Here is a 26,465-nt window from a genome sequence, read left to right on the forward strand (position 1 = left end):
GCCTCCATGAAAACCTTCACTCAAGTTCTCTCTCTCTCTCTCTCTCTCTCTCTCTCTCTCTCTCTCTCTCTCTCTCTCTCTCTCTCACACACACACACACACACACACACACACACACACACACACACACTCACACACACACACACACACACACACACACACACACTCAGTTAAAACGTAAAATCAAATCTTTCTAAGAATCTTAAAAGCAATGTGAGAACCCAGGTCAAACAAGAGCAGTATCACAGATGTCTTATGAAAACACAGTGAAAGATAGAGAACTCTTGTGATATCTGAGAGGGTATGGGCTTTAATTTTCTTTTATATAATTGTCATCAACACAAAGGTAAACAGATTTGACAGAAAAAGTATTTCATATATCAATTTAAGCCACAAAATGTTCCCACATGCCATGATCCATAGCTCTGGTGGCAATATACTGGAAAATATTCAGGTCCATACTCAACAATGAATAATCAAATATTTACTATTCTGCCAAACATTGACCCCCAAAACTTAATCATACACTTTTCAGTGCAAATAAACACAAAAGGGCTCACTGTGGCATAGCTATGGGACGCAATAATTTGGACACAGTATAATATTGAGCCATCCTTGAACTTCATCCTTGAGTGGAAGACAGCATTTTCCAAAACATAGAGAACCACAAAGAAGCTCATGAGCAGCATGATGGTCCTAGTGGCCCTTTGCACTGGGGATGCTTTTGAAGAAAGGCTGGTGCTGTGAAGATCCCAGGCCTGCTTCTTATGCTTCCATAGGAGAGCCACCATGTACCCACTGCACAGGGCCATGAGACTGATGTGAAAGGTTTCCCCGATGGCTATTGCTGTGGAAAACATGCTTGTCCTGGAGTAACTCATGGGTAGAAGTGAGCAGGACTGAGTAACATACATAAAATCCTCTGAGGTCAAGTTGAGGGTAGCAATAATCGATAAGAAGAGGTGACTGCTAAAAGACATATAGAAAGCACAGAAGAAAATAAAGGCACCTGAAATGTGATAGGGAGATTTATATTTAAACTTCGTTAAACAGAAACTTCTAGGACTAAGAGTGATGGTCCAAAGGACATTCAGCAGACAGGTTGCACAAAGGGTGAGGCCCCTCAAAAGCCTGTGCAAGTAGATAAGGGATTGGCATGTGGTAGAATCCCATATCCCCTGAGATATAAACATGTCCACAGCTATGAGTCCCATAGTTATAAGCAGCATTAGTTGGGTTAGAGATAAGAAAGCAATGTAGAGATCAATGGGCTTAGGCCTGTTCTCACCAAGGAATATGCAGATGTGGGCTATAAAAAGCATACTGTTAGCTGAGATCCCAACACTCACTTCAGAGAACAAGAAGGTTTTCATGTTTGTGTCAGTGTAGAGTAAGTTGGCTTTATTCATCATATGTGGGTAGGAAGTAAATATCCAAAATCTGAGGAAAAAAGAGAAAACCCTTCATTACATACTATGGCTTTGTTCACAAATGCCAACCAACACTGAGATGTCAAAAAAATTTCAACTCATCCTGATTCCACATCATCAAACTCAGCTCCAGCTCACACCACATCAAAACCATGCCCACTGTCCCCACTGTCCTAATGCTTTCTAATCAAGGCTGAGTTGTGTGTACCATTGTGGGAATATCTCCGAATACAAATATTTTGTACAATAAACATTTCTATGAGTTCTAAGAAACATTTCAGCACCTGGTCCCTGGATGTGGTTTATCCTGGGCCAAGAGCTGCATCTCACTTGATGGTCAGACACACAATAGCTTTATACATTTGATGAATAAGAATGGAGAAGATTGAACAAAACTTAAAATGTGCCCTCCTGGAGGACTGTGTGCCCATGGGTTCTAGTGAACAGGGTTATTTAATTTCAGTGCCTCTTTTATTCTGCTCCTTTACCACCAGGTCAAATCATTCTCTCTCTCTCTCTCTCTCTCTCTCTCTCTCTCTCTCTCTCTCTCTCTCTCTCTCTCTCTCTCTCTCTCTCTCTCTCTCTCTCATTCTCTTTCTCTCTCTCTCCACCCCCTGCTGTCTGTGTGTGTGTTTCCCTACCCTATAGCCCCTTTTACCTCTCCTCTCTTCTATCTCTCCCTCTCTCTGTTTTTCAAGACAATGTTTCTCTGTGTAGCCCTGGCTAACCTAGAACTCACTCTGTAGACCAGGCTGGCCTCTAACTCAGAGATCTATCAGCTTCTACCTTCAATGTGGTTGAAATAAAGACATGTACCAACACAGCCCAATCAGGCCAAAAATTCAGAAGGAACTGTCTTCTTCTGGGGAAACCACATCAATTCAGTGTCCAAAACCAAATGTCTGCTTAGAAAACACACATACAAGTACCATTACACAGACTGAGCATATTGAAGTTATGCATTTAAGGATATGTATTATGTACTAAAAAAGAGGCCATGAAAGCAAAGAACAGCATTGAGGTTTATTTGGAAAGGTTTTGGGAAAGATAGGGGAATGGATAACTCATATAATTGTACTATAATATTGAAAAATCAAAGAATTATGAAATGAAGCAATAGGAAACATGTTAGAATTCATAAACACTGGGTAACAATTATTAATTTAAGATGAGGTGAATAGCTGGTGGAAACATTTAATAACTTTTGTTTCCTCACATAAAAAACTTATGGTATCAACACAAAAATTTCTTCAAAAAACCAGTGGTCATCATCCCCAGAGTCTTGACTAAGCTCTACTAAATTTTATTCCTATGATTTGTGAAGTATCTTATAATACCAGAGCTCCTCCTTGACCTCAGTCTCAAGGAAGAGGACTCGGGTTGGGGGAGAAGGAAGAACCAGGGAAGAAAAAGAAGAGGGGCCTGGAAGTTCAGATCCAGCAGTGAGGTAACAAAGTAACAGTTTCAGCCCTTCAGCCAACATGCTTGAGATTGGGTCATTATAACCATAAGAAAATATACAGACATCAAGGTTCCATCTGATTTCAAGATGTAAGGACAGCAGTTTACTGTGGCACTCGACCTGAATGTCAGTTTGTGACCAATATGCATTCAGAATGGCACACATGTTCTTCATACACACATTTCATGGAAGACAATGTGCACGTTGGTGAAGTTTTAAAGGTTTTTAAAAAAAAAAAACATGAAATATATATTTTTTTAAAAAAACATGAAATATGCATTATTTAGCAATTGTTAAGAAATAATCTTAATACACATTTCTCTCCTACTACTTTTATGAAATGCATTATTTTATATTCTGCTGAATACAAACACAAAGAGACAGAGATAGACAAAGGGAAGACAGAGGGAGGACAGAGGGATTGACAGAAAGACAGGAAATGAGGGAAAACAGGCATAGTAAGAGAAATGGAGGAGAGGGAAAGAGAGAATGAAGGAGAGGGAGGGGAGAGGGACAGGGAGAGGGAACTGGACTAGGGGAAGAGAGAGAGAGAGAGAAAGAGAGAGAGAGAGAGAGAGATCCTTACAAAGGCATCACACTATCAAAATCCTCAGGAAGTGAGGGTTGCCATTCTCTGTATAGTGGGATGCATGTTGTGCTACTTTTAGGGTCATTTCAGAACCTACAGCTCTGCAAAACATAAATCTCTTAGGAAAGCCAGGGGTTTTCCAGAGGCAGGAATCTTCAGCTGTATTCATGGCATCATATATTCAGGAGATTGTTGCTCTGAAGTCAGAGGATCCTTATTCGGATGGAGGTGAAACTTAACAGTCCCCTTCTCTCTGCAGAAACAGCTGGAAATAATGGCATGGTGTCCTGTAACCCTGAGTACCAGTTTACCAGGAGAGACACAAACAACAGCCTTGAACACCTGCCAGCACCAGGCTTTGCAGCACACACAACTGTGCCTATGTGAAGGTATGTAGAACAGGTTGGGCTAATGCATCATTCATACCCAAAGCACTGTAGTGACTATCAGCACTTCATAGAAACAAGCTAAAAGGAAGTATATTGCCTGTCTTCCCAGATGTTAGTCCTCACATGGATAGCAACCTAACACAACACAGGAGATAGGAGAACATGACGGCCACTCCCTGCCATCAGGAAAATGATGTATGGGATGCCTTTTGCACAACAGTTAAGACTACACCTGCTGCCTGTGTACTTGGGATACAATTTTTCCATGCCTAAAATTAGGTAAAATTACCTTCTATATCCTGGGATATCATGTTTCCTCAAAGACTTGTGATGTTTTGTACATAAGGAAAGGACATGGATTTGTGAAATAGGTTGTGGAAGAGGAAGAAAAGGCGTAGAATGCAGAACAGGAGAACAAAAAACACCTGAAGCAAGAAATTTCCAGAATCCTGAGTATCCATTTCTAGAGCAACTATAAAGGCTTCAAATGATCAGAACAGAGATAGAGCCCCCTTTCTGCATGGAGCCAGGAACCCATGACTGTACACACTGTGTCATCCTTCAATTACTCAAACCATGGACAGCCTGAGGTCTATGACATCATCAATAGACCTCAAACAATGGATCAGTATTCAGCACAAGAATGACCTGAACTAGTCAACTGGAAAGAAGTAGAGAGCAGAATGGAAGAGGGTAACCTTCTGGAAAAGCCACTGCATGCCTGGTTCTGATGGCCCTGTGGGTAGGTGCAGTGCATCCAGGAAGGAGAAAAACTGAGTGTATGTGTTCTCCTCTATAATATGGATGCAACCTACCTACACCCTGATGCTAAGAGGCTATGTAAAGAGCTGGATTGAAGTCAGGTCTGAGCAATACCTGTTTATTCTAATGTTTATGAAAGTGTGTGCTTGAATTTGTCATTGTCACACATCTCACCCTTACCATGCTACCATCCTCTCACCCCTGCTGGGCCACTCTGAACAATGAACCTAGGCTTTGGAAGGTGGAACTGGCTCTGATTAATGAAAATAGGTTCTGTTTAAAATGGAGTTACATCAGGCAGTATTCCTTATCTAACAGTTCTACTTGGACTACTGCTTGAAAGAAAGTGGGGGAGAAGTCACTTGTGACTCATACCAGGAAAATTATTAGAAGGCAGATGTCAGCACTGTGTCCAGAGAGGAAATGAAGAAAGGGAACTGTGAGGATGTGATAAGGAAACCATGAGAAATACTGAGGCTAAGAAGTGGCTGAAACCCTTTATTGTCCTCCAGACTTACCATTACAGCTAGGTTGTTGAAGTATTAAAAATATATCTTCAGAAATGCCAGGGAAGACAGTGTGCTCGTATGGCAAACAGAAAGAAAGTCCCAGAGAAACCTTGTCACACACCTTACAGGAGTTTTGTCATAGATGCCTTTTAGAACTACAGAGTCCCAACCTTTCTGCATCTTAGCACAGGGCCCCTAATGAAGGAGATAGAGAAAGTACCCAAGGAGCTAAAGGGGTTTGCAACCCTATAGGAGGAACAACAATATGAACTAACCGGTACCCCCCAGAGCTGTGTCTCTAGTTGCATATGTAGCAGAGGATTGCCTAGTGAGCCATCAATGGGAGGAGAGGCACTTGATCTTGTCAAGATCATATGCCCCAGTACAGGGGAACGCCAGGACCAGGAAGTGGGAGTGCGTAGGTTGGGGAGCAGGGAAGGGGGAGGCTATAGGGGGCCTTGGGGATAGCATTTGAAATGCAAATGGAGAAAATATCTAATAAAATATAATTTTAAAAAATTCCTGTTCTTAGAAACAAGAATAGGATTTTCTTGGGGGAATCCATGACCAAGTTCGCCATAGACTTGATATTTCATACCTGGCAACCAAATTCCTTAGCTGAGACATCCCATGGGTCAGATCCCAGGCTAAGTACAGCCTCTGAGTTCTGGTAGCTCTAGATGAACTGGGAGTGAGATGCAGCACACTATCAGGCTGTCTACTGTGCAGCTTTGAACCTGCAGCTTCATTTCCTTATAAAGCTTTTACATTAGTTAGGGTTTTATTGCTATGAGCAGACACATGACCAAGACAACTCTTATGGGGACAGCATTTAATTGGGGATGGCTTAAAGGTTTAGAGCTCCAGTCCACTATCATGAAGATGTGAGCATGGCAGCACCAAGGCAGGAATAGTTCAGAAAGATCAACATCTTGGTCCAAAGGCAAACAGGAGAAGACTATCTTCCAAAAACCTAGTAGAAGGGTCCCAATGCCCACACCCACAGTGAACTACTTCCTCAAAAAAAGGCCACGTCTACTCCAGGAAGGTCAAACATTCTAATAGTGCCACTCTTTGGACCAAGTGTAATCAAACCATTATATTACACTCCCTGGCTACCATAGGCTTATTCACACACATGAATCTACAGGAGCCATACCTAGCCATAGCATAAAAAAAAAAATACATTTTGTCCAATCTCCAAAAGTCCCCATAGTCTATAGTAATCTCAACAATGGAAAAATCCCAAAGTTCAGAGTATATTCTGAGATTCATCCAATCACTTAACTATATTCACCAAAGCAAAATAGGAAACAAGCTGGGAAAAATCCAAACTGCATCTTCATGTCTGATGTCAAAGTGGTTTTTAGATCTCCAACTCCTTTTTCATTTTTGTTGACTACTACAAATGTCTTTCTCCTTGGCAGGATCCACTCCCTGTTAGCACCTTTCCTCAGCAGATATCCCACAGCCTTGGCAGCTTTAACATCTTGTGGTATCTAAGGCAATTTCAACCTTATAGCTTCTTGTTCCAATGTCTGCAATCCATGCCTGATCTTCTGAGATCCTCCACGGGGCTTGGGTCACATATTAATATTCTTCTTCTCTGAAACATCTAGAGCCAAGCAACCACAGTTCAAATCACCCACAGCAACACTTTATTCCATATTCCTACTAAGATGACCCATTAAGACCCACTTAAAGCATCCCACTACACTCCAAATCCGAAGTCCCAAAATTCACATTCTTACAGGCAAAAGCATGGTCAGGACTATCACAGCAATACCACAGTCCCTGGCACCAATTTGTCTTAGGGTTTCACTGATATGACCAGACACCATGACCAAATCAACACTTAAAAGGACAACATTTCATTGGGGCTGGCTTACAGGTTCAGAGGTTCAGTCCTTTATCATCAAGTCAATATCATGACAGCATCCATGCAGGTATTGTATAGGAAGAGCTGAGAAAACTACATGTAGTTCCAAAGACAAGCAGAAAAGTTTGGCTTCCATGAAGCTAGGACAAACTTCCTCCAACAAGGTTACACCTAATAAAACAATACAATGCCTCCTAATAGTGTGACTCCCTGGGACAAGCATATTCAAACCACCATGGTATCAAATCTATAAATTATTCAAACCAAAGAAGTCAAGTCCAAAACATTTCTAAACAGACACAGAGCATATGACATTACATTAAGCTGTGGGTTTAAGATTTCCTTGGAAACATGAAAAGATCTGTATGAAAGAATAAGTCAAGGAACTCACTGTGTGGTTTAAGTGCTGAGACAGAGAGTAATTTACTTTTTAAAAAATGAATGCAAACCAAAAAAAAATCTATGGATATTCCAGAAGTGTGCAAAAGTGATGGATTTAAGGAGTTACAAAAAAATGAATATCCTACGAAGAAAATATGTTCATTACCTATGCAGAACAGAGTCCTCTGTGCTGAGGTGATGTTAGAGCTCAGCTTTTCCATTGCAGATGCTGAAAACTTTGCTGTAGCCTGGGGACTCTTTCAACCTCATCCTGCCTGGGCCCAGACCACTTTGTGATTCTACACTTGGGTGCAGGACACTTACACAGATAGACATGACAAGACGACTCTGTGCCAGAGGAGATCCTGAATAGAACTAAGGGAGTCTTTAATACATGTGAGCAGTTTGTAATTTTAGTGTCTGTAGAACATGACAAGTCCTCATTGTGGAGCATGGAGACCTGGCAACCCACTGGAGCATCTTCCCTGGCTATGAACTTATTCTGTGTGATCTGGATAACAGCTATCTGGGGAGGGCTAGGCACAAACTTTATCTGAATTATCTTGCAATACCTGTGGGAAGGATCAGAAAGTTTGCACCAATTAGATAACTCTAACTTAGTGCATTTAGAAACTCAGGAATAATCAATCCCAAAGCATGTCATATTTTATGATGTGTCCGCTCTGGGGTGAGAGACTCTTCTGCCTCCCATGTCTTCCCATTGGCTCTGAGGCTCTTGTCCTTCAATGTTAACAGGCAACCTTTTGCAGGGTCAACCCTCAGATGAAGTATCTAAATTCCATGTAATATTGGTTCTATGCGCCTTAATTTCCATATGCTCAGCTTCAGGATCACAGCTGTGAGTGACATTTACACTTAAATTTAAAAAGAAATGATAGGAAAGTGTAGAGGGAGAGAGGCAGAGCTGGAGGTCTTTGGTGAGGCAGTCATGGGCACCTGAAACCAGCATAGGCCATGTTTAACCTAAAATGCTACTACCACCTCCTGTTCACTCTCTGCTTTCTGTTTGGGTTCAAGATGTGACTTCTCAGTTTCTTACTCCAGCAGCCATGCCTGCTGCTTTCCCACCATGACAGCGCTGCTCTCCAAATGAACTGGAACATTTCTCAGAGGTTAAGAGAGATCTGACTCATGGATGATTCTGTAGGAAACCACCCAAGTTTTGGACGAATTGTGTAATTTGACACTGGCACAACTCTGTCAATGATCAGTGGCTCAGACCCATGGTAAGGGCAAAACCTTCCCTAGATAAAGCTCAGTGGATGGCAAAGCCTTCCTGTGGTCCAAATAGGAATGTTCTCTGTGTGTGCAGAGAATGTCCACCACAGCTTACACTTTCCCAGATGTTTACAGCCTGAAGTGTGCCCCCTACAGAGACACTTACTCCTGAGATGAGCTAAAGCTGTCTCCCTGCTCAACTGTATGCAATATCCTGCTTCCTTGTTTATCCGTGTACAATGACATCACTTCCTTTTACAACTGAATATAATATACACGTTGAAGGGTGCTGAGGCTTCTGCATCATAGATCGCAAGCCAACCCCAGCTTTTTTGTGTTTGTATGCCTGTTCTTTCTTCATTTCAAAACTACCCCGAGTCTTCTGTGATTCAATCTGTGGAAGGAAGTGGCTCAGGATAAAGCACAGCAGTAGCCTGTGCCACAAAATCCAGAGCTGAGCCTGTGCCACAGTGCTCCATACTAAAATTCATCCTGAAGAGAATTTGTCTCCCAGAAATACTGAAACACAGGCTTGCAGAAGAGAAAAGCCACATTCAGAGATAGCAAGACCACCTAACACCAGAGATAACCAGATGGCAAGAGGCAAAGCCAAGAACATAAGCAACATAAAGCAAGGCAACTTGGCATCATCATAACCCAGTTTTTCCACACAGTGATCCCTGAATACACCAAGACACTGGAAAAGCAAAACTCTGATTTAAATTCACATCTCATGATGATGATAGAGGACTTTTAGAAGTACATAAACAACTCCCTTAAAAGACTACAGGAGGAGTAGGGCCACAATCCTCTTCCAGTCAGACCAGCACTGGGGTAGCTAGGGCGCAGGGTTGGCTGACACTCGCCAGCTACCCACAACACCCGCCACAGGATCTTGAGACTTCTGGTGAGTGGAACACAGCTTCTGCTCCAGTCCAAACGCGCGGGACCTGAGACTGCTTTGGTTGGGGAGGCAGAAATCCAGCCTGAGTAGGGCCACAAGTCTCTTCCGGTCAGACCAGCACTGGGGTAGCTAGAGTGCAGGGTCGGCTGACACCCGCCAGCTACCCACGACACCCGCCACAGGATTTTGAGACTTCTGGTGAGTGGAACACAGAGTCTGCTCCAATCTTTAAACAGTGACAACGATAACAACTAACCCCAGAGATTACCAGATGGCGAAAGGTAAACACAATAATCTTAGTAACAGAAACCAAGACCACACACCATCATCAGAACCCAGCACTCCCACTTCGCCTAGTCCAGGGCACCCCAACACACCGGAAAAGCTAGACACGGATCTAAAAGCATATCTCATGATGATGGTAGAGGACATCAAGAAGGACTTTAATAACTCACTTAAAGAATTACAGGAGAACATGGCTAAAGAGTTACAAGTCCTTAAAGAAAAACAGGAAAACACAACCAAACTGGTAGAAGTCCTTAAAGAAAAACAGGAAAACACATCCAAACAAATGATGGAAATGACCAAAACCATACTAGACCTAAAAAGGGAAGTAGACACAATAAAGAAAACCCAAAATGAGGCAACACTGGAGATAGAAACCCTAGGAAAGAAATCTGGAACCATAGATACAAGCATCAGCAACAGAATACAAGAGATGAAAGAGAGAATCTCAGGTGCAGAAGATTCCATAGAGAACATCAGCACAACAATCAAGGAAAATGTAAAACGCAAAAAGATCCTAACTCAAAACATCCAAGAAATACAGGACACAATGAGAAGACCAAACTTACGGATAATAGGAGTGGATGAGAATGAAGATTTTCAACTCAAAGGACCAGCAAACATCTTCAACAAAATTATAGAAGAAAACTTCCCAAATCTAAGGAAAGAGATTCCCATGAACATACAAGAAGCCTACAGAACTCCAAATAGACTGGACCATAAAAGAAATACCTCCCGACACATAATAATCAGAACAACAAATGCACTAAATAAAGATAGAATATTAAAGAAGTAAGAGAAAAAGGCCAAGTAACATATAAAGGCAAGCCTATCAGAATTACACCAGATTTTTCACCAGAGACTATGAAAGCCAGAAGATCCTGGACAGATGTTATACAGACACTAAAAGAACACAAATTCCAGCCCAGGCTACTATACCCAGCCAAAGTCTCAATTAACATAGATGGAGAAACCAAAGTATTCCACGAAAAAACCAAATTCATGGATTATCTTTCCACGAATCCAGCCCTTCAAAGGATAATAACAGAAAAAAACCAATACAAGGACGGAACCACGCCCTAGAAACAACAAGAAGGTAATCCCTCAACAAACCTAAAAGAAGACAGCCACAAGAACAGAATGTCAACTTTTAACAAAAATAACAGCAAACAACAATTACTTTTCCTTAATATCTCTTAATATCAATGGACTCAACTCCCCTATAAAAAGACATAGACTAACAAACTGGATACACAAACAAGACCCAACATTTTGCTGCTTACAGGAAACTCATCTCAGAGAAAAAGATAGACACTACCTCAGAATGAAAGGCTGGAAAACAATTTTCCAAGCAAATGGTATGAAGAAACAAGCTGGAGTAGCCATTCTAATATCTGATAAGATTGACTTCCAACCCAAAGTCATCAAAAAAGACAGGGAGGGGCACTTCATACTCATCAAAGGAAAAATCCTCCAAGAGGAACTATCAATCCTGAATATCTATGCTCCAAATAAAAAGGCAGCCACATTCATTAAAGAAACTTTAGTAAATCTCAAAGCACACATTGCACCTCATACAATAATAGTGGGAGACTTCAACACACCACTTTCACCAATGGACAGATCATGGAAACAGAAACTAAACAGGGACACAGTGAAACTAACAGAAGTTATGAATCAAATGGATCTGGCAGATATCTACAGAACATTCTGTCCTAAAACAACAGGATATACCTTCTTCTCAGCACCTTATGGTACCTTCTCCAAAATTGACCACATAATTGGTCACAAAACAGGCCTCAACAGATACAAAAATATTGAAATTGTCCCATGCATCCTATCAGAGCACCATGGACTAAGGCTGATCTTCAATAACAAAATAAATAATAGAAAGCCAACATTCACGTGGAAACTGAACAACACTCTTCTCAATGATACCTTGGTCAAGGAAGGAATAAAGAAAGAAATTAAGGAGTGTTTAGAGTTCAATGAAAATGAAGCCACAACATACCCAAACTTATGGAACGCAATGAAAGCATTTCTAAGAGGAAAACTCATAGCTCTGAGTGCCTCCAAAAAGAAACTAGAGAGAGCACACATTAGAAGCTTGACAACACACCTAAAAGCACTAGAACAAAAGGAAGCAAATTCACCCAAGAAGAGGAGACGGCAGGAAATAATCAAACTCAGGGGCGAAATCAACCAAGTGGAAACAAGAAGAACTATTCAAAGAATCAACCAATCAAGGAGCTGGTTCTTTGAGAAAATAAACAAGATAGATAAACCCTTAGCCAGACTCACTAGAGGGAACAGGGAAAGCATTCTAATTAACAAAATCGGAAATGAAAAAGGAGACATAACAACAGATCCTGAAGACATCCAAAACACCATCAGATCCTTCTACCAAAGGCTACACTCAACAAAAATGGAGAACCTGGATGAAATGGAGAAGTTCCTAGACAGATACCAGGTACCAAAGTTGAATCAAGATCAGGTTAATGATCTAAACAGCCCTATATCCCCAAAGAAATAGAAGCAGTCATTAATAGTCTCCCAACCAAAAAAAGCCCAAGGACCAGATGGGTTTAGTGCAGAGTTCTATCAGACCTTCAAAGAATATCTAATCCCAGTTATTCACAAACTATTCCACAAAATAGAAACAGAAGGTACTCTACCCAACTCATTCTTTGAAGCCACAATTACTCTGATACCTAAACCAAAAAAAGATGCAACAAAGATAGAAAACTTCAGACCAATATCCCTTATGAATATTGATGCAAAAATCCTCAATAAAGTTCTTGCTAACCGAATCCAAGAACACATCAAAACAATCATCCATTCTGACCAAGTAGGTTTCATCCCAGGGATGCAGGGATGGTTCAATATACGGAAATCCATCAACATAATCCAGTATATAAACAAACTCAAAGACAAAAACCACATGGTCATCTCGTTAGATGCGGAAAAAGCATTTGACAAGATCCAACACCCATTCATGATAAAAGTCTTGGAAAGATCAGGAATTCAAGGCCCATACCTAAACATGATAAAAGCAATCTAGAGCACACCAGTAGCCAACATCAAAGTAAATGGTGAGAAGCTTGAAGCAATCCCTCTAAAATCAGGGACTAGACAAGGCTGTCCACTTTCTCCATACCTATTCAACATTGTACTTGAAGTCCTAGCCAGAGCAATTCGACAACAAAAGGAGATCAAAGGGATGCAAATTGGAAAAGATGAAGTCAAAATATCACTTTTTGCATTATGGTACATTTACACAATGGAGTACTACTCAGCTATTAAAAAGAATGAATTTATGAAATTCCTAGCCAAATGGATGGACCTGGAGGGCATCATCTTGAGTGAGGTAACACAATCACAAAGGAACTCACACAATATGTATTCACTGATAAGTGGATATTAGCCCAAAACTTAGGATACCCAAGATATAAGATACAATTTGCTAAACGCATGAAACTCAAGAAGAATGAAGACCAAAGTGTGGACAATATGCCTCTTCTTAGAATTGGGAACAAAACACCCATGGAAGGAGTTACAGAGACAAAATTTCGAGCTGTAATGAAAGGATGGACCGTCTAGTGACTGACATATCCAGGGATCCATCCCATAATCAGCTTCCAAACCCTGACACCATTGCATACACTAGCAAGATTTTGCTGAAAGGACCCAAATATAGCTGTCTCTTGTGAGACGATGCCGGGGCCTAGCAAACACAGGAGTGGATGTTCACAGTCAGCTATTGGATGTATCACAGGGCTCCCAATGGAGAAGCTAGAGAAAGTACCCAAGGAGCTAAAGGGATCTGCAACCCTATTGTTGGAACAACATGATGTACTAACCAGAACCCCGGAGCTCTTGTCTCTAGCGGCATATGTATCGAAAGGTGGCCTAGTCGGCAATCAATGGAAACAGAGGCCCATTGGATTTGCAAACTTTATATGCCCCAATATAGGGGAATGCCAGGGCCAAAAGAATGGGAATGGGTGGGTAGGGAAGTGGGGGGCGCTATGGGGGACTTTTGGGATAGCATTGGAAATGTAATTGAGGAAAATATGTAATAAAAATATTAAAAATTAAAAAAAAATCTAGAATAGCAAAAACTCTTCTCAAGGATAAAAGAACCTCTGGTGGAATCACCATGCCGGACCTAAAGCTTTACTACAGAGCAATTGTGATAAAAACTGTGTGGTACTGGTATAGTGACAGACAAATAGACCAATGGAATAGAATTGAAGACCCAGAAGAGAACCCACACACCTATGGTCACTTGATCTTCGACAAGGGAGCTAAAAACATCCAGTGGAAGAAAGACAGCATTTTCAACAAATGGTGCTGGCACAACTGGTTGTTATCATGTAGAAGAATGCGAATCGATCCATTCCTATCTCCCTGTACTAAGGTCAAGTCCAAGTGGATCAAGGAACTTCACATAAAACCAGAGACACTGAAACTTATAGAGGAGAAAGTGGGGAAAAGCCTTGAAGATATGGGCACAGGGGAAAAATTCTTGAATAGAACAGCAATGGCTTGTGCTGTAAGATCGAGAATTGACAAGTGGGACCTCAAGCAACTGCAAAGCTTCTGCAAGGCAAAAGACACCATCAATAAGACAAAAAAAAAAAAAAACCACCAACAGATTGGGAAAGGATCTTTACCTATCCTAAATCAGATAAGTGACTAATATCCAATATATATAAAGAACTCAAGAACGTGGACTCCAGAAAGTAAAATAACCCCATTAAAAAATGGGGCTCAGAACTGAACAAAGAATTCTCACCTGAGGAATACCGAATGGCAGAGAAGCACCTGAAAAAATGTTCAACATCCTTAATCATCAGGGAAATGCAAATCAAAGCAACCCTGAGATTCCACCTCATACCAGTCAGAATGGCTAAGATCAAAAATTCAGGTGACAGCAGATGCTGGCAAGGATGTAGAGAAAGAGGAACACTCCTCCATTGTTGGTGGGATTGCAAGCTTGTACAACCACTCTGGAAATCAGTCTGGCGGGTCCTCAGAAAATTGGACATAGTACTACTGGAGGATCCAGCAATACCTCTCCTGGGCATATATCCAGAAGATGTCCCAACCGGTAAGAAGGACACATGCTCCACTATGTTCATAGCAGCCCTATTTATAATCGCCAGAAGCTGGAAAGAACCCAGATGCCCCTCAACAGAGGAATGGATACAGAAATTATGGTACATTTACACAATGGAGTACTACTCAGCTATTAAAAAGAATGAATTTATGAAATTCCTAGCCAAATGGATGGACCTGGAGGGCATCATCTTGAGTGAGGTAACACAATCACAAAGGAACTCACACAATATGTATTCACTGATAAGTGGATATTAGCCCAAAACTTAGGATACCCAAGATATAAGATACAATTTGCTAAACGCATGAAACTCAAGAAGAATGAAGACCAAAGTGTGGACAATATGCCTCTTCTTAGAATTGGGAACAAAACACCCATGGAAGGAGTTACAGAGACAAAATTTCGAGCTGTAATGAAAGGATGGACCGTCTAGTGACTGACATATCCAGGGATCCATCCCATAATCAGCTTCCAAACCCTGACACCATTGCATACACTAGCAAGATTTTGCTGAAAGGACCCAAATATAGCTGTCTCTTGTGAGACGATGCCGGGGCCTAGCAAACACAGGAGTGGATGTTCACAGTCAGCTATTGGATGTATCACAGGGCTCCCAATGGAGAAGCTAGAGAAAGTACCCAAGGAGCTAAAGGGATCTGCAACCCTATTGTTGGAACAACATGATGTACTAACCAGAACCCCGGAGCTCTTGTCTCTAGCGGCATATGCATAGAAAGGTGGCCTAGTCGGCAATCAATGAAAACAGAGGCCCATTGGACTTGCAAACTTTATATGCCCCAATATAGGGGAATGCCAGGGCCAAAAGAATGGGAATGGGTGGGTAGGGAAGTGGGGGGCGCTATGGGGGACTTTTGGGATAGCATTGGAAATGTAATTGAGGAAAATATGTAATAAAAATATTAAAAATTTAAAAAAAAATCTAGGATAGCAAAAACTCTTCTCAAGGATAAAAGAACCTCTGGTGGAATCACCATGCCGGACCTAAAGCTTTACTACAGAGCAATTGTGATAAAAACTGTGTGGTACTGGTATAGTGACAGACAAATAGACCAATGGAACAGAATTGAAGACCCAGAAAAGAACCCACACACCTATGGTCACTTGATCTTCGACAAGGGAGCTAAAAACATCCAGTGGAAGAAAGACAGCATTTTCAACAAATGGTGCTGGCACAACTGGTTGTTATCATATAGAAGAATGCGAATCGATCCATTCCTATCTCCCTGTACTAAGGTCAAGTCTAAGTGGATCAAGGAACTTCACATAAAATCAGAGACACTGAAACTTATAGAGGAGAAAGTGGGGAAAAGCCTTGAAGATATGGGCACAGGGGAAAAATTCTTGAATAGAACAGCAATGGCTTGTGCTGTAAGATCGAGAATTGACAAGTGGGACCTCAAGCAACTGCAAAGCTTCTGCAAGGCAAAAGACACCATCAATAAGACAAAAAAAAAAAAAAAAAAAAAACCACCAACAGATTGGGAAAGGATCTTCACCTATCCTAAATCAGATAAGTGACTAATATCCAATATATATAAAGAACTCAAGAACGTGGACTCCAGAAAGTAAAATAACCCCATTAAAAAATGGGGCTCAGAACTGAACAAAGAATTCTCACCTGAGGAATACCGAATGGCAGAGAAGCACCTGAAAAAATGTTCAACATCCTTAATCATCAGGGAAATGCAAATCAAAACAACCCTGAGATTCCACCTCATACCAGTCAGAATGGCTAAGATCAAAAATTCAGGTGACAGCAGATGCTGGCAAGGATGTAGAGAAAGAGGAACACTCCTCCATTGTTGGTGGTATTGCAAGCTTGTACAACTACTCTGGAAATCAGTCTGGTGGTTCCTCAGAAAATTGGACATAGTACTACTGGAGGATCCAGCAATACCTCTCCTGGGCATATATCCAGAAGATGTCCCAACCGGTAAGAAGGACACATGCTCCACTATGTTCATAGCAGCCCTATTTATAATCGCCAGAAGCTGGAAAGAACCCAGATGCCCCTCAACAGAGGAATGGATACAGAAATTATGGTACATTTACACAATGGAGTACTACTCAGTTATTAAAAAGAATGAATTTATGAAATTCCTAGCCAAATGGATGGACCTGGAGGGCATCATCTTGAGTGAGGTAACACAATCACAAAGGAACTCACACAATATGTATTCACTGATAAGTGGATATTAGCCCAAAACTTAGGATACCCAAGATATAAGATACAATTTGCTAAACGCATGAAACTCAAGAAGAATGAAGACCAAAGTGTCGACAATATGCCTCTTCTTAGAATTGGGAACAAAACACCCATGGAAGGAGTTACAGAAACAAAATTTCGAGCTGTAATGAAAGGATGGACCGTCTAGTGACTGCCATATCCTGGGATCCATCCCATAATCAGCTTCCAAACCCTGACACCATTGCATACACTAGCACTCCCACCACAGCAAGTCCTGGATAACCCAACACACCAGAAAAGCAAGATTCTGATTTAAAATCATATTTCCTGATGCTAATAGAGGATTTTAAGAAGGGCATGAATAACTCTCTTAAAGAAATACTGGAGAACACAGCTAAACAGGTAGAGAAGCCCTTAAAGAGGAAACACAAAAAATCCTTAAAGAATTACAGGAGAAGGTCCGGGGACTCCACCGAAAAGTAGTCTGCACAGGTGACAGTGTGCACACAGAAGCGGACAGCTTCTGGGACAGGCGGAAGCCACAGAGCTTCTGAGGCAGCGCCCGTTTCAGGCTCCAGACATCCGACCACCTCCTCGGCCAGAGGACAGCTGTCCACCCGGCCCGGAAGGTTTTTGCCTCAGGAATGGTGGGAGCCATCTTGGTCCCGGGACTCCTCCGAAAAGTAGTCTGCACAGGTGAGAGTGTGCACACAGAAGCAGACAGCTTCTGGGACAGGCGGGAGCCACAGAGCTTCTGAGGCAACACCCTTTTCTGGCTGCTGACATCCAACCACCTTCTGGTCCACTGCAGGACCGGGGTTCCTGGCCCGGGGAGTCTCCGGACACCCGCAAGGACCCACACAGGATCCCCCACATGATCCTAAGACCTCTGATAAGTGAAACACAGCATCTGCTCCAATCCAATCATGCGGGACCTGAGACTGCATTAACTAGGGAAACAGATAACCCGGCCTGATTAGGGACACAAGTCCCTTCTGGTCCACTCCAGCACCGGGGTTCCTTGTGCGCTGAGTTTCTGGACACTCCCAAGTTTCTCACAGGACCCTCCACAGGATCTTAAGACCTCTGGTGAGTGGAACACAACTTCTGCCAGGAAGCAGGTTTGAACACCAGATATCTGGGCACCTTCCCTGCAAGAGGAGAGCTTCCCTGCAGAGAGTACACTGACCACTGAAACTAAGGATAGAGCTAGTTTCCCAGGTCTGCTGATAGAGGCAAACATAATCACCTGGGGAACAAGCTCTAACCAAAGACAACTATAACAACTAGCTCCAGAGATTACCAGACGGCGAAAGGCAAATGTAAGAATCCTACTAACAGAAATCAAGACCACTCACCATCATCAGAACACAGCACTCCCACCCCACCTAGTCCTGGGCACCCCAACACAACCGAAAAGATAGACCTGGATTTAAAAGCATATCTCATGATGATGGTAGAGGACATCAAGAAGGACTTTAATAACTCACTTAAAGAAATGCAGGAGAACACTGCTAAAGAGTTACAAGTCCTTAAAGAAGAACAGGAAAACACAACAAAAGAGTTAGAAGACCTTAAAGAAAAAAAGGAAAACACATACAAACAGGTGATAGAAATGAACAAAAACATACTAGACCTAAAAAGGGAAGTAGACACAATAAAGAAAACCCAAAATGAGGCAACGCTGGAGATAGAAACCCTAGGAAGGAAACCTGGAACCATAGATGCTAGCATCAGCAACAGAATACAAGAGAAGGAGGAGAGAATTTCATGTGCAGAAGATTCCATAGACAACATCGGCACAACAATCAAAGAAAATACAAAATGCAAAAGGATTCTAACTCAAAAATTCCAGAAAATACAGGAAACAATGAGAAGACCAAACCTACGGATAATAGTTGATAAGAATGAAGATTTTCAACTTAAAGGGCCAGCAAATATCTTCAACAAAATTATAGAAGAAAACTTCCCAAACCTAAAGAAAGAGATGCCCGTGAACATACAAGAAGCCTACAGAACTCCAAATAGACTGGACCAGAAAAGAAATTCCTCCTGACACATAATAATCAAAACAACAAATGCACTAAATAAAGATAGAATATTAAAAGCAGGAAGGGAGAAAGGTCAAGTAACATATAAAGGCAGGCCTATCAGAATTACACCAGACTTTTCACCAGAGACTATGAAAGTCAGAAGAGCCTGGACAGATATTATACAGACACTAAGAGAACACAAATGCCAGCCCAGGCTACTATATTCAGCCAAACTCTCAATAAACATAGATGGAGAAACCAAAGTATTCCACGACAAAACCAAATTCACACATTATCTTTCCACGAATCCAGACCTTCAAAGGATAATAACAGAAAACAAAACAATACAAGAACAGAAATCACACCCCAGAAAAAGCAAGAAAGTAATCCCTCAACAAACCAAAAAGAAGACAGACACAAAACAGAATGCCAACTCTAACAACAAAAAAAAGGAAGCAATAATTACTTTTCCTTAATATCCCTTAATATCAATGGACTCAATTCCCCAATAAAAAGACATAGACTAACAGACTGGCTACACAAACAGGACCCAACATTCTGCTGCTTACAAGAAACACATCTCAGGGAAAAAGACAGACACTACCTCAGAGTGAAAGGCTGGAAAACAATTTTCCAAGCAAATGGTCTGAAGAAACAAGCTGGAGTAGCCATTCTAATATCGAATAAAATCGACTTCCAACCCAAAGTTATCAAAAAAGACAAGGAGGGACACTTCATACTCATCAAAAGTAAAATCCTCCAAGAGGAACTCTCAATTCTGAATATCTATGCTCCAAATGCAAGGGCAGACACATTCATTAAAGAAACTTTAGTAAAGCTCAAAGCACACATTGCACCTCACACAATAATACTGGGAGACTTCAAAACAGCACTTTCATCAAAGGACAGATCGTGGAAACAGAAAATAAACAGGGACACAGTGAAACTAACAGAAGTTATGAAAGAATGGAGTTAACAGATATCTACAGAACAATTTATCCTAAAACAAAAGGATATACCTTCTTCTCAGCACCTCACGGGACCTTCTCCAAAATTGACCATATAATAGGTCAAAAAACAGGCCTCAACAGATACAAAAATATTGAAATTGTCCCATGCATCCTATCAGACCACCATGGACTAAGGCTGATCTTCAATAACAACATAAATAATGGAAAGCCAACATTCACATGGAAACTGAACAACACTCTCCTCAATGATACCTTGGTCAAGGAAGGAATAAAGAAAGAAATTACAGACTTTTTAGAGTTTAATGAAAATGAAGCCACAACATACCCAAAATTATGGGACACAATGGAAGCATTTTTAAGAGGGAAACTCATAGCTCTGAGTGCCTCCAAAAACAAACTGGAGAGAGCACACACTAGCAGCTTGACAACACATCTAAAAGCTCTAGAAAAAAAGGAAGAAAATTCACCCAATAGGAGTAGACGGCAGGAAATAATCAAAGTCAGGGGTGAAATCAACCAAGTGGAAACAAGACGAACTATTCAAAGAATTAACCAAACAAGGAGTTGGTTCTTTGAGAAAATCAACAAGATAGATAAACCCTTAGCTAGACTCACTAGAGGGCACAGGGACAACATCCTAATTAACAAAATCAGAAATAAAAAGGGAGACATAACAACAGATCTTGAAGAAATCCAAAATACCATCAGATCCTTCTACAAAAGGCTGTACTCAACAAAACTGGAAAACCTGGACAAAATGGACAAATTTCTAGACAGATACCAGGTACCAAAGTTAAATCAGGATCAAGTTAACGATTTAAACAGTCCCGTGTCCCCTAAAGAAATAGAAGAAGTCATTAATAGTCTCCCAACCAAAGAAAACCCGGGAACAGATGGGTTTAGTGCAGAGTTCTACCAGACCATCAAAGAAGATCTAATTCCAGTTCTGCACAAGCTATTCCACAAAATAGAAATAGAGGGAACTCTACCCAATTCATTCTATGAAGCCACAATTACTCTGATACCTAAACCACAGAAAGATCCAACAAAGATAGAGAACTTCAGACCAATTTCCCTTATGAATATAGATGCAAAAATCCTCAATAAAATTCTCGCTAACCGAATCCAAGAACACATTAAAGCAATCATCCATCCTGAGCAAGTAGGTTTTATTCCAGGGATGCAGGGATGGTTTAATATACGGAAATCCATCAACATAATCCATTATATAAACAAACTCAAAGACAAAAACCACATGATCATCTTCTTAGATGCGGGGAAAGCATTCGACAAGATCCAACACCCATTCATGATAAAAGCCTTGGAAAGATCAGTAATTCAAGGCCCATACCTAAACATGATAAAAGCAATCTACAGAAAACCAGTAGCCAACATCAAAGTAAATGGAGAGAAGCTTGAAGCAATCCCACTAAAATCAGGGACTAGAGATGGCTGCCCACTTTCTCCCTACCTATTCAACATAGTACTTGAAGTCCTAGACAGAGCAATTGGACAACAAAAGGAGATCAAGGGGATACAAATTGGAAGAGATGAAGTCAAAATATCACTTTTTGCAGATGGTATGATAGTATATATTAGTGACCCTAAAAATTCCACCAGAGAACTCCTAAACCTGATAAACAGCTTCTGTGAAGTAGCTGGATATAAAATTAACTCAAACAAGTCAATGGCCTTTCTCTACACAAAGAATAAACAGGCTGAGAAAGAAATTAGGGAAACAACACCCTTCTCACAACAAATAATATAAAATATCTTGGCGTGACTCTAACTAAGGAAGTTAAAGATCTCTATGATAAAAACTTCAAGTCTCTGAAGAAAGAAATTAAAGAAGATCTCAGAAGATGGAAAGGTCTCCCATGCTCATGGGTTGGCAGGATCAACATTGTAAAAATGGCTATCTTGCCACAAGCAATCTACAGGTTCAATGCAATCCCCATCAAAATTCCAACTCAATTCTTCAACGAATTAGAAAGAGCAATCGGCAAATTCATCTGGAATAACAAAAAAACTAGGATAGCAAAAACTCTTCTCAAGGATAAAAGTACCTCTGATGGAATCACCATGCCTGACCTAAAGCTCTACTACAGAGCAATTGTGATAAAAACTGCATGGTACTGGTATAGTGACAGACAAGTAGACCAATGGAATAGAATTGAAGACCCAGAAATGAACCCACACACCTATGGTCACTTGATCTTCGACAAGGGAGCTAAAACCATCCAGTGGAAGAAAGACAGCATTTTCAACAAATGGTGCTGGCACAACTGGTTGTTATCATATAGAAGAATGCGAATCGATCCATTCCTATCTCCTTGTACTAAGGTCAAATCTAAGTGGATCAAGGAACTTCACATAAAACCAGAAACACTGAAACTTATAGAGGAGAAAGTGGGGAAAAGCCTCGAAGATATGGGAACAGGGGGAAAATTCCTGAATAGAACAGCAATGGCTTGTGCTGTAAGATCGAGGATTGACAAATGGGACCTCATGAAACTGCAAAGCTTCTGCAAGGCAAAAGACACCGTCAATAAGACAAAAAGGCACAAACAGATTGGAAAAGGATCTTTACCTATCTTAAATCAGATAGAGGACTAATATCCAATATATATAAAGAACTCAAGAACGTGTACTCCAAAAAATCAAATAACCCCATTAAAAAATGGGGCTCAGAGCTAAACAAAGAATTCTCACCTGAGGAATAAGGAATGGCTGAGAAACACCTGAAAGAATGTTCAACATCCTTAATCATCAGAGAAATGAAAATCAAAACAACCCTAAGATTCCATCTCACACCAGTCAGAATGGCTAAGATCAAAAATTCAGGTGACAACAGATGCTGGCGAGGATGTGGAGAAAGAGGAACACTCCTCCATTGTTGGTGGGATTGCAAGCTTGTACAACCACTCTGGAAATCAGTTTGGCGGTTCCTCAGAAAATTGAACATAGTACTACCGGAAGATTCCACAATACCACTCCTGGGCATATATCCTGAAGATGACCCAACCGGTAAGAAGGACACATGCTCCACTATGTTCATAGCAGCCTTATTTATAATAGCCAGAAGCTGGAAAGAACCCAGATGCCCCTCAACAGAGGAATGGATACAAAAAAAAAATGTGGTATATTTACACAATGGAGCACTACTCAGCTATTAAAAAGAATGAATTTATGAAATTCTTAGGCAAATGGTTGGACCTGGAGGGCATCATCCTGAGTGAGGTAATACAATCACAAAAGAACTCAAATGATATGAACTCACTAATAAGTGGATATTAGCCCAGAAACTTAGTATGCCCCAGATATAAGAGACAATTTGTAAAACACATGAAACTGAAGAAGAAAGAAGACCAAAGTGTGGAAACTTTGCCCCTTCTTAGAATTGGAAACAATCACCCTTGGAAGGAGTTACAGAGACAAAGTTTGGAGCTGAGACAAAAGGATGGAACATCTAGGGACTGCCATATCCAGGGATCCATCCCATAATTAGCCTCCAAACAATGACACCATTGCATACACTAGCAAGATTTTGCTGAAAGGACCCTGATATAGCTGTCTCTTGAGAGACTAGTCCGGGGCCTAGCAAACACAGAAGTGGATGCTCACAATCAGCTATTGGATGGATCACAGAGCCCCCAATGGAGGAGCTAGAGAAAGTATCCAAGGAGCTATAGAGATCTGCAACCCCGTAAGTGCAACAACATTATGAACTAACCAGTACCCTGGAGCTCTTGACTCTAGCTTCATATGTATCAAAAGATGGCCTAGTAGGCCATCACTGGAAAGAGTGGCCCATTGGACATGCAAACTTTATATGCCCCAGTACAGGGGAATGCCAGGGCCAAAAAGTGGGAATGGGTGGGTAGGGAAGTGGGGGGGAGGGTATTGGGGACTTTTTGGATAGCATTGGAAATGTAATTGAGGAAAATACATAATAAAAAAATTTTTAAAAAAAAGAATTACAGGTGAACACAAGAAAACAGGTGACAAAATTGAAAAAAAAAAAACATCGAGGATCAAAAAATCAAAGTAGAAACAATAAATAAATCACAAAGGGAAAACAACTCTGGAGATAGAAAACTAGGAAAGAAGTGAGGAGCCATAGATACAAGCATCACCAGCAGAATACAAGTGTTAGAAGAGAAACTCTCAGGTGCAGAAGATTCCATAGAAAACATGGACACAACAATTAAAGAAAATGTGAAATGAAAAAGATCCTAATCAAAAACATCCAGGAAAATTAAGGTCACAATGAGAAGACCAAACCTAAGGATAATCATTATAGGTGACAAGGAAGATCCCAACTTAAGGGACAGTAAATATCTATAACAAAATTACAGAAGAAAACTTCCCTAAACTAAAGAAAGACATGTCAATGAACATACAAGAAGCCTACAGAACTCCAAATAGTTTGGACCAAAAAGGAAATCCCTACCTTCACATAATAATCAAAACACCACATGCAAAAAACAAACAAACAAACAAAGAATATGAAAAGCAATAAGGGAAAAAGGTCAAGTAACATATAAAGATAGACCTATCAGAATTACACCAGACATCACACCAGAGACTATGAGAGCCAGAAGGTCTGGACAGATGTTATACAAACACTAAGAGACCACAAATACCAGCACAGGCTACTACTATATCAAGCAAAACTCTCAATTACCATAGATGGAGAAACCAAGATATCCCATGACAAAACCAAATTTACACAATATCTTTCCATGAATCCAGCCCTTCAAAGGATATTTAAGGGAAAACTCCAAAAGAAGGATGGAAACTACACCCTAGAAAAAGCAAGGAAGTAATCTTTCAACAAAGCTAAAAGAAGATAGACACATGAACAAAATTCCAACTCTAACAACAAAAATAAGAGGAAGCAACAATTACTTTTACTTAATGTCTCTTAATATCAATGGAATCAATTCCCCAATAAAAAGACATAGATTAGCAGACTGGTTACATAAACAGGACCCAACATTTTGCTGCATACATGAAATTCACCTCAGTAACAAAGACAGACACTACCTTAGAATAAAAGACTGGAAAACAATTTTCCATGCAAATGGTCCCAAGAAACAAGCTGGAGTAGCCATTCTAATATCAAATAAAATTGACTTTCAACCTAAAGTTGTCAAAAGAGACAAAGAGTGATACTTCATACTCATCAAAGGTAAAATCTACAAAGATGAACTCTCAATTCAGAACATCTATGCTCCAAATGCAAGGGCATCCACATTCATAAAAGAAACTTGACTAAAGCTCAAAGAACACATTGCACTGCACACAATAATAATGGGAGACTTCAACACTCCACTCTGATGAATGGACAGACCCTGGAAACAGAAATTAAACAGAGACCTAAGAAAACTAACAAAAATTATGAACCACATGGATTTAACAGATATCTATAAAACATTTAATCTTAAAACAAAAGGATATACCTTCTTCTCAGCACCTCATTGTACACTCTCCAAAATTGATCATATAATCATTCACAAAACAAGCCTTAACAGATAAAAAATATTTAAATAATCCCATCCATCCTATCAGATCACCACAGACTAAGGCTGAGCTTCAATAACAACATAAGTAATAGAAAGCCCATATACACGAGGAAGCTGAACAACACGCTACTCAATGATAACTTGGTCAAGGAAGAAATAAAGAAAGGAGTTAAAGACTTTTTAGAGTTTAATAAAAATGAAGGCACAACATACCCAAATTTATGGGACAAAATGAAAGCAGTCCTAAGAGGAAAACTCATGGCTCTGAGTGCCTCTAAAAAGAAACTGGAGCCCAGTCGGAGGACAGTGACCTGCCCTGCAGGGAACGCCATCTTGGCTCTGGGACTCCGCCGAGCTTAGTCTCTACAGGTCAGAGTGGGGACCACGGGGGCAGACGGCTTCTGGGACAGGCGGGAGCCACAGAGCTGCTGAGGCAGCACCCTTTAGGGGCCGCAGACATCCGGCACCCTCCCAGTCGGAGGACAGTGACCTGCCCTGCAGGGAGCGCCATCTTGGCTCCGGGACTCCGCCGAACTTAGTCTACAGGTTAGAGTGAGGACCACAGAGGCTGACAGCTTCTGGGACAGGCGGGAGCCACAGAGCCGCTGAGGCAGCACCCTTTTGGGGCCGCAGACATCCGGCACCCTCCCAGTCGGAGGACAGTGACCTGCCCTGCAGGGAGCGCCATCTTGGCTCCGGGACTCCGCCGAGCTTAGTCTCTACAGGTCAGAGTGGGGACCACGGGGGCAGACGGCTTCTGGGACAGGCAGGAG

General features: G+C 41.1%; 1 protein-coding gene across 5 annotated transcripts; it reads right to left on the minus strand.

Annotated features, from left to right (window-relative positions):
- Window positions 1–309: 309 nt before the first annotated feature.
- On the minus strand, window positions 310–7,910 carry LOC147003916 (vomeronasal type-1 receptor 41). 5 transcript variants are annotated; one of them, XM_085839638.1, is made up of 4 exons: window positions 7,568–7,910; window positions 7,031–7,191; window positions 6,301–6,756; window positions 310–1,440 (listed from the first exon to the last, which is right to left on the minus strand). In XM_085839638.1, the coding sequence occupies exons 3-4, from the start codon at window positions 6,414–6,416 to the stop codon at window positions 477–479; spliced, it is 1,080 nt and encodes a 359-aa protein (XP_085695764.1). In that variant the 5' UTR covers window positions 6,417–6,756; window positions 7,031–7,191; window positions 7,568–7,910; the 3' UTR covers window positions 310–476. The 5 variants fall into 5 exon arrangements, with proteins under 5 accessions (XP_085695764.1, XP_085695766.1, XP_085695763.1 ...); XM_085839640.1 differs by lacking the exon at window positions 7,031–7,191 and having other exon boundaries at window positions 6,657–6,756; XM_085839637.1 differs by lacking the exon at window positions 7,031–7,191.
- Between the last annotated feature and the right edge of the window lie 18,555 nt (window positions 7,911–26,465).

Source organism: Mus caroli, unplaced genomic scaffold (assembly GCF_978045245.1).
Source record: "Mus caroli unplaced genomic scaffold, Mus_caroli_1 scaffold_7, whole genome shotgun sequence".
Taxonomy (NCBI): domain Eukaryota; kingdom Metazoa; phylum Chordata; class Mammalia; order Rodentia; family Muridae; genus Mus; species Mus caroli.

Bases quoted from the DNA above. Each gene is read 5' to 3' on its own strand.
- LOC147003916 (XM_085839637.1), bottom strand. From the start codon at position 6,416: ATGAATCTCAGAATATACTCTGAACTTTGGGATTTTTCCATTGTTGAG. The intron at 1,441-6,300 runs GTATGGCTCCTG...TTTTTTCCTCAG, and splicing joins TTTTTTTATGCTATGGCTAG to ATTTTGGATATTTACTTCCT.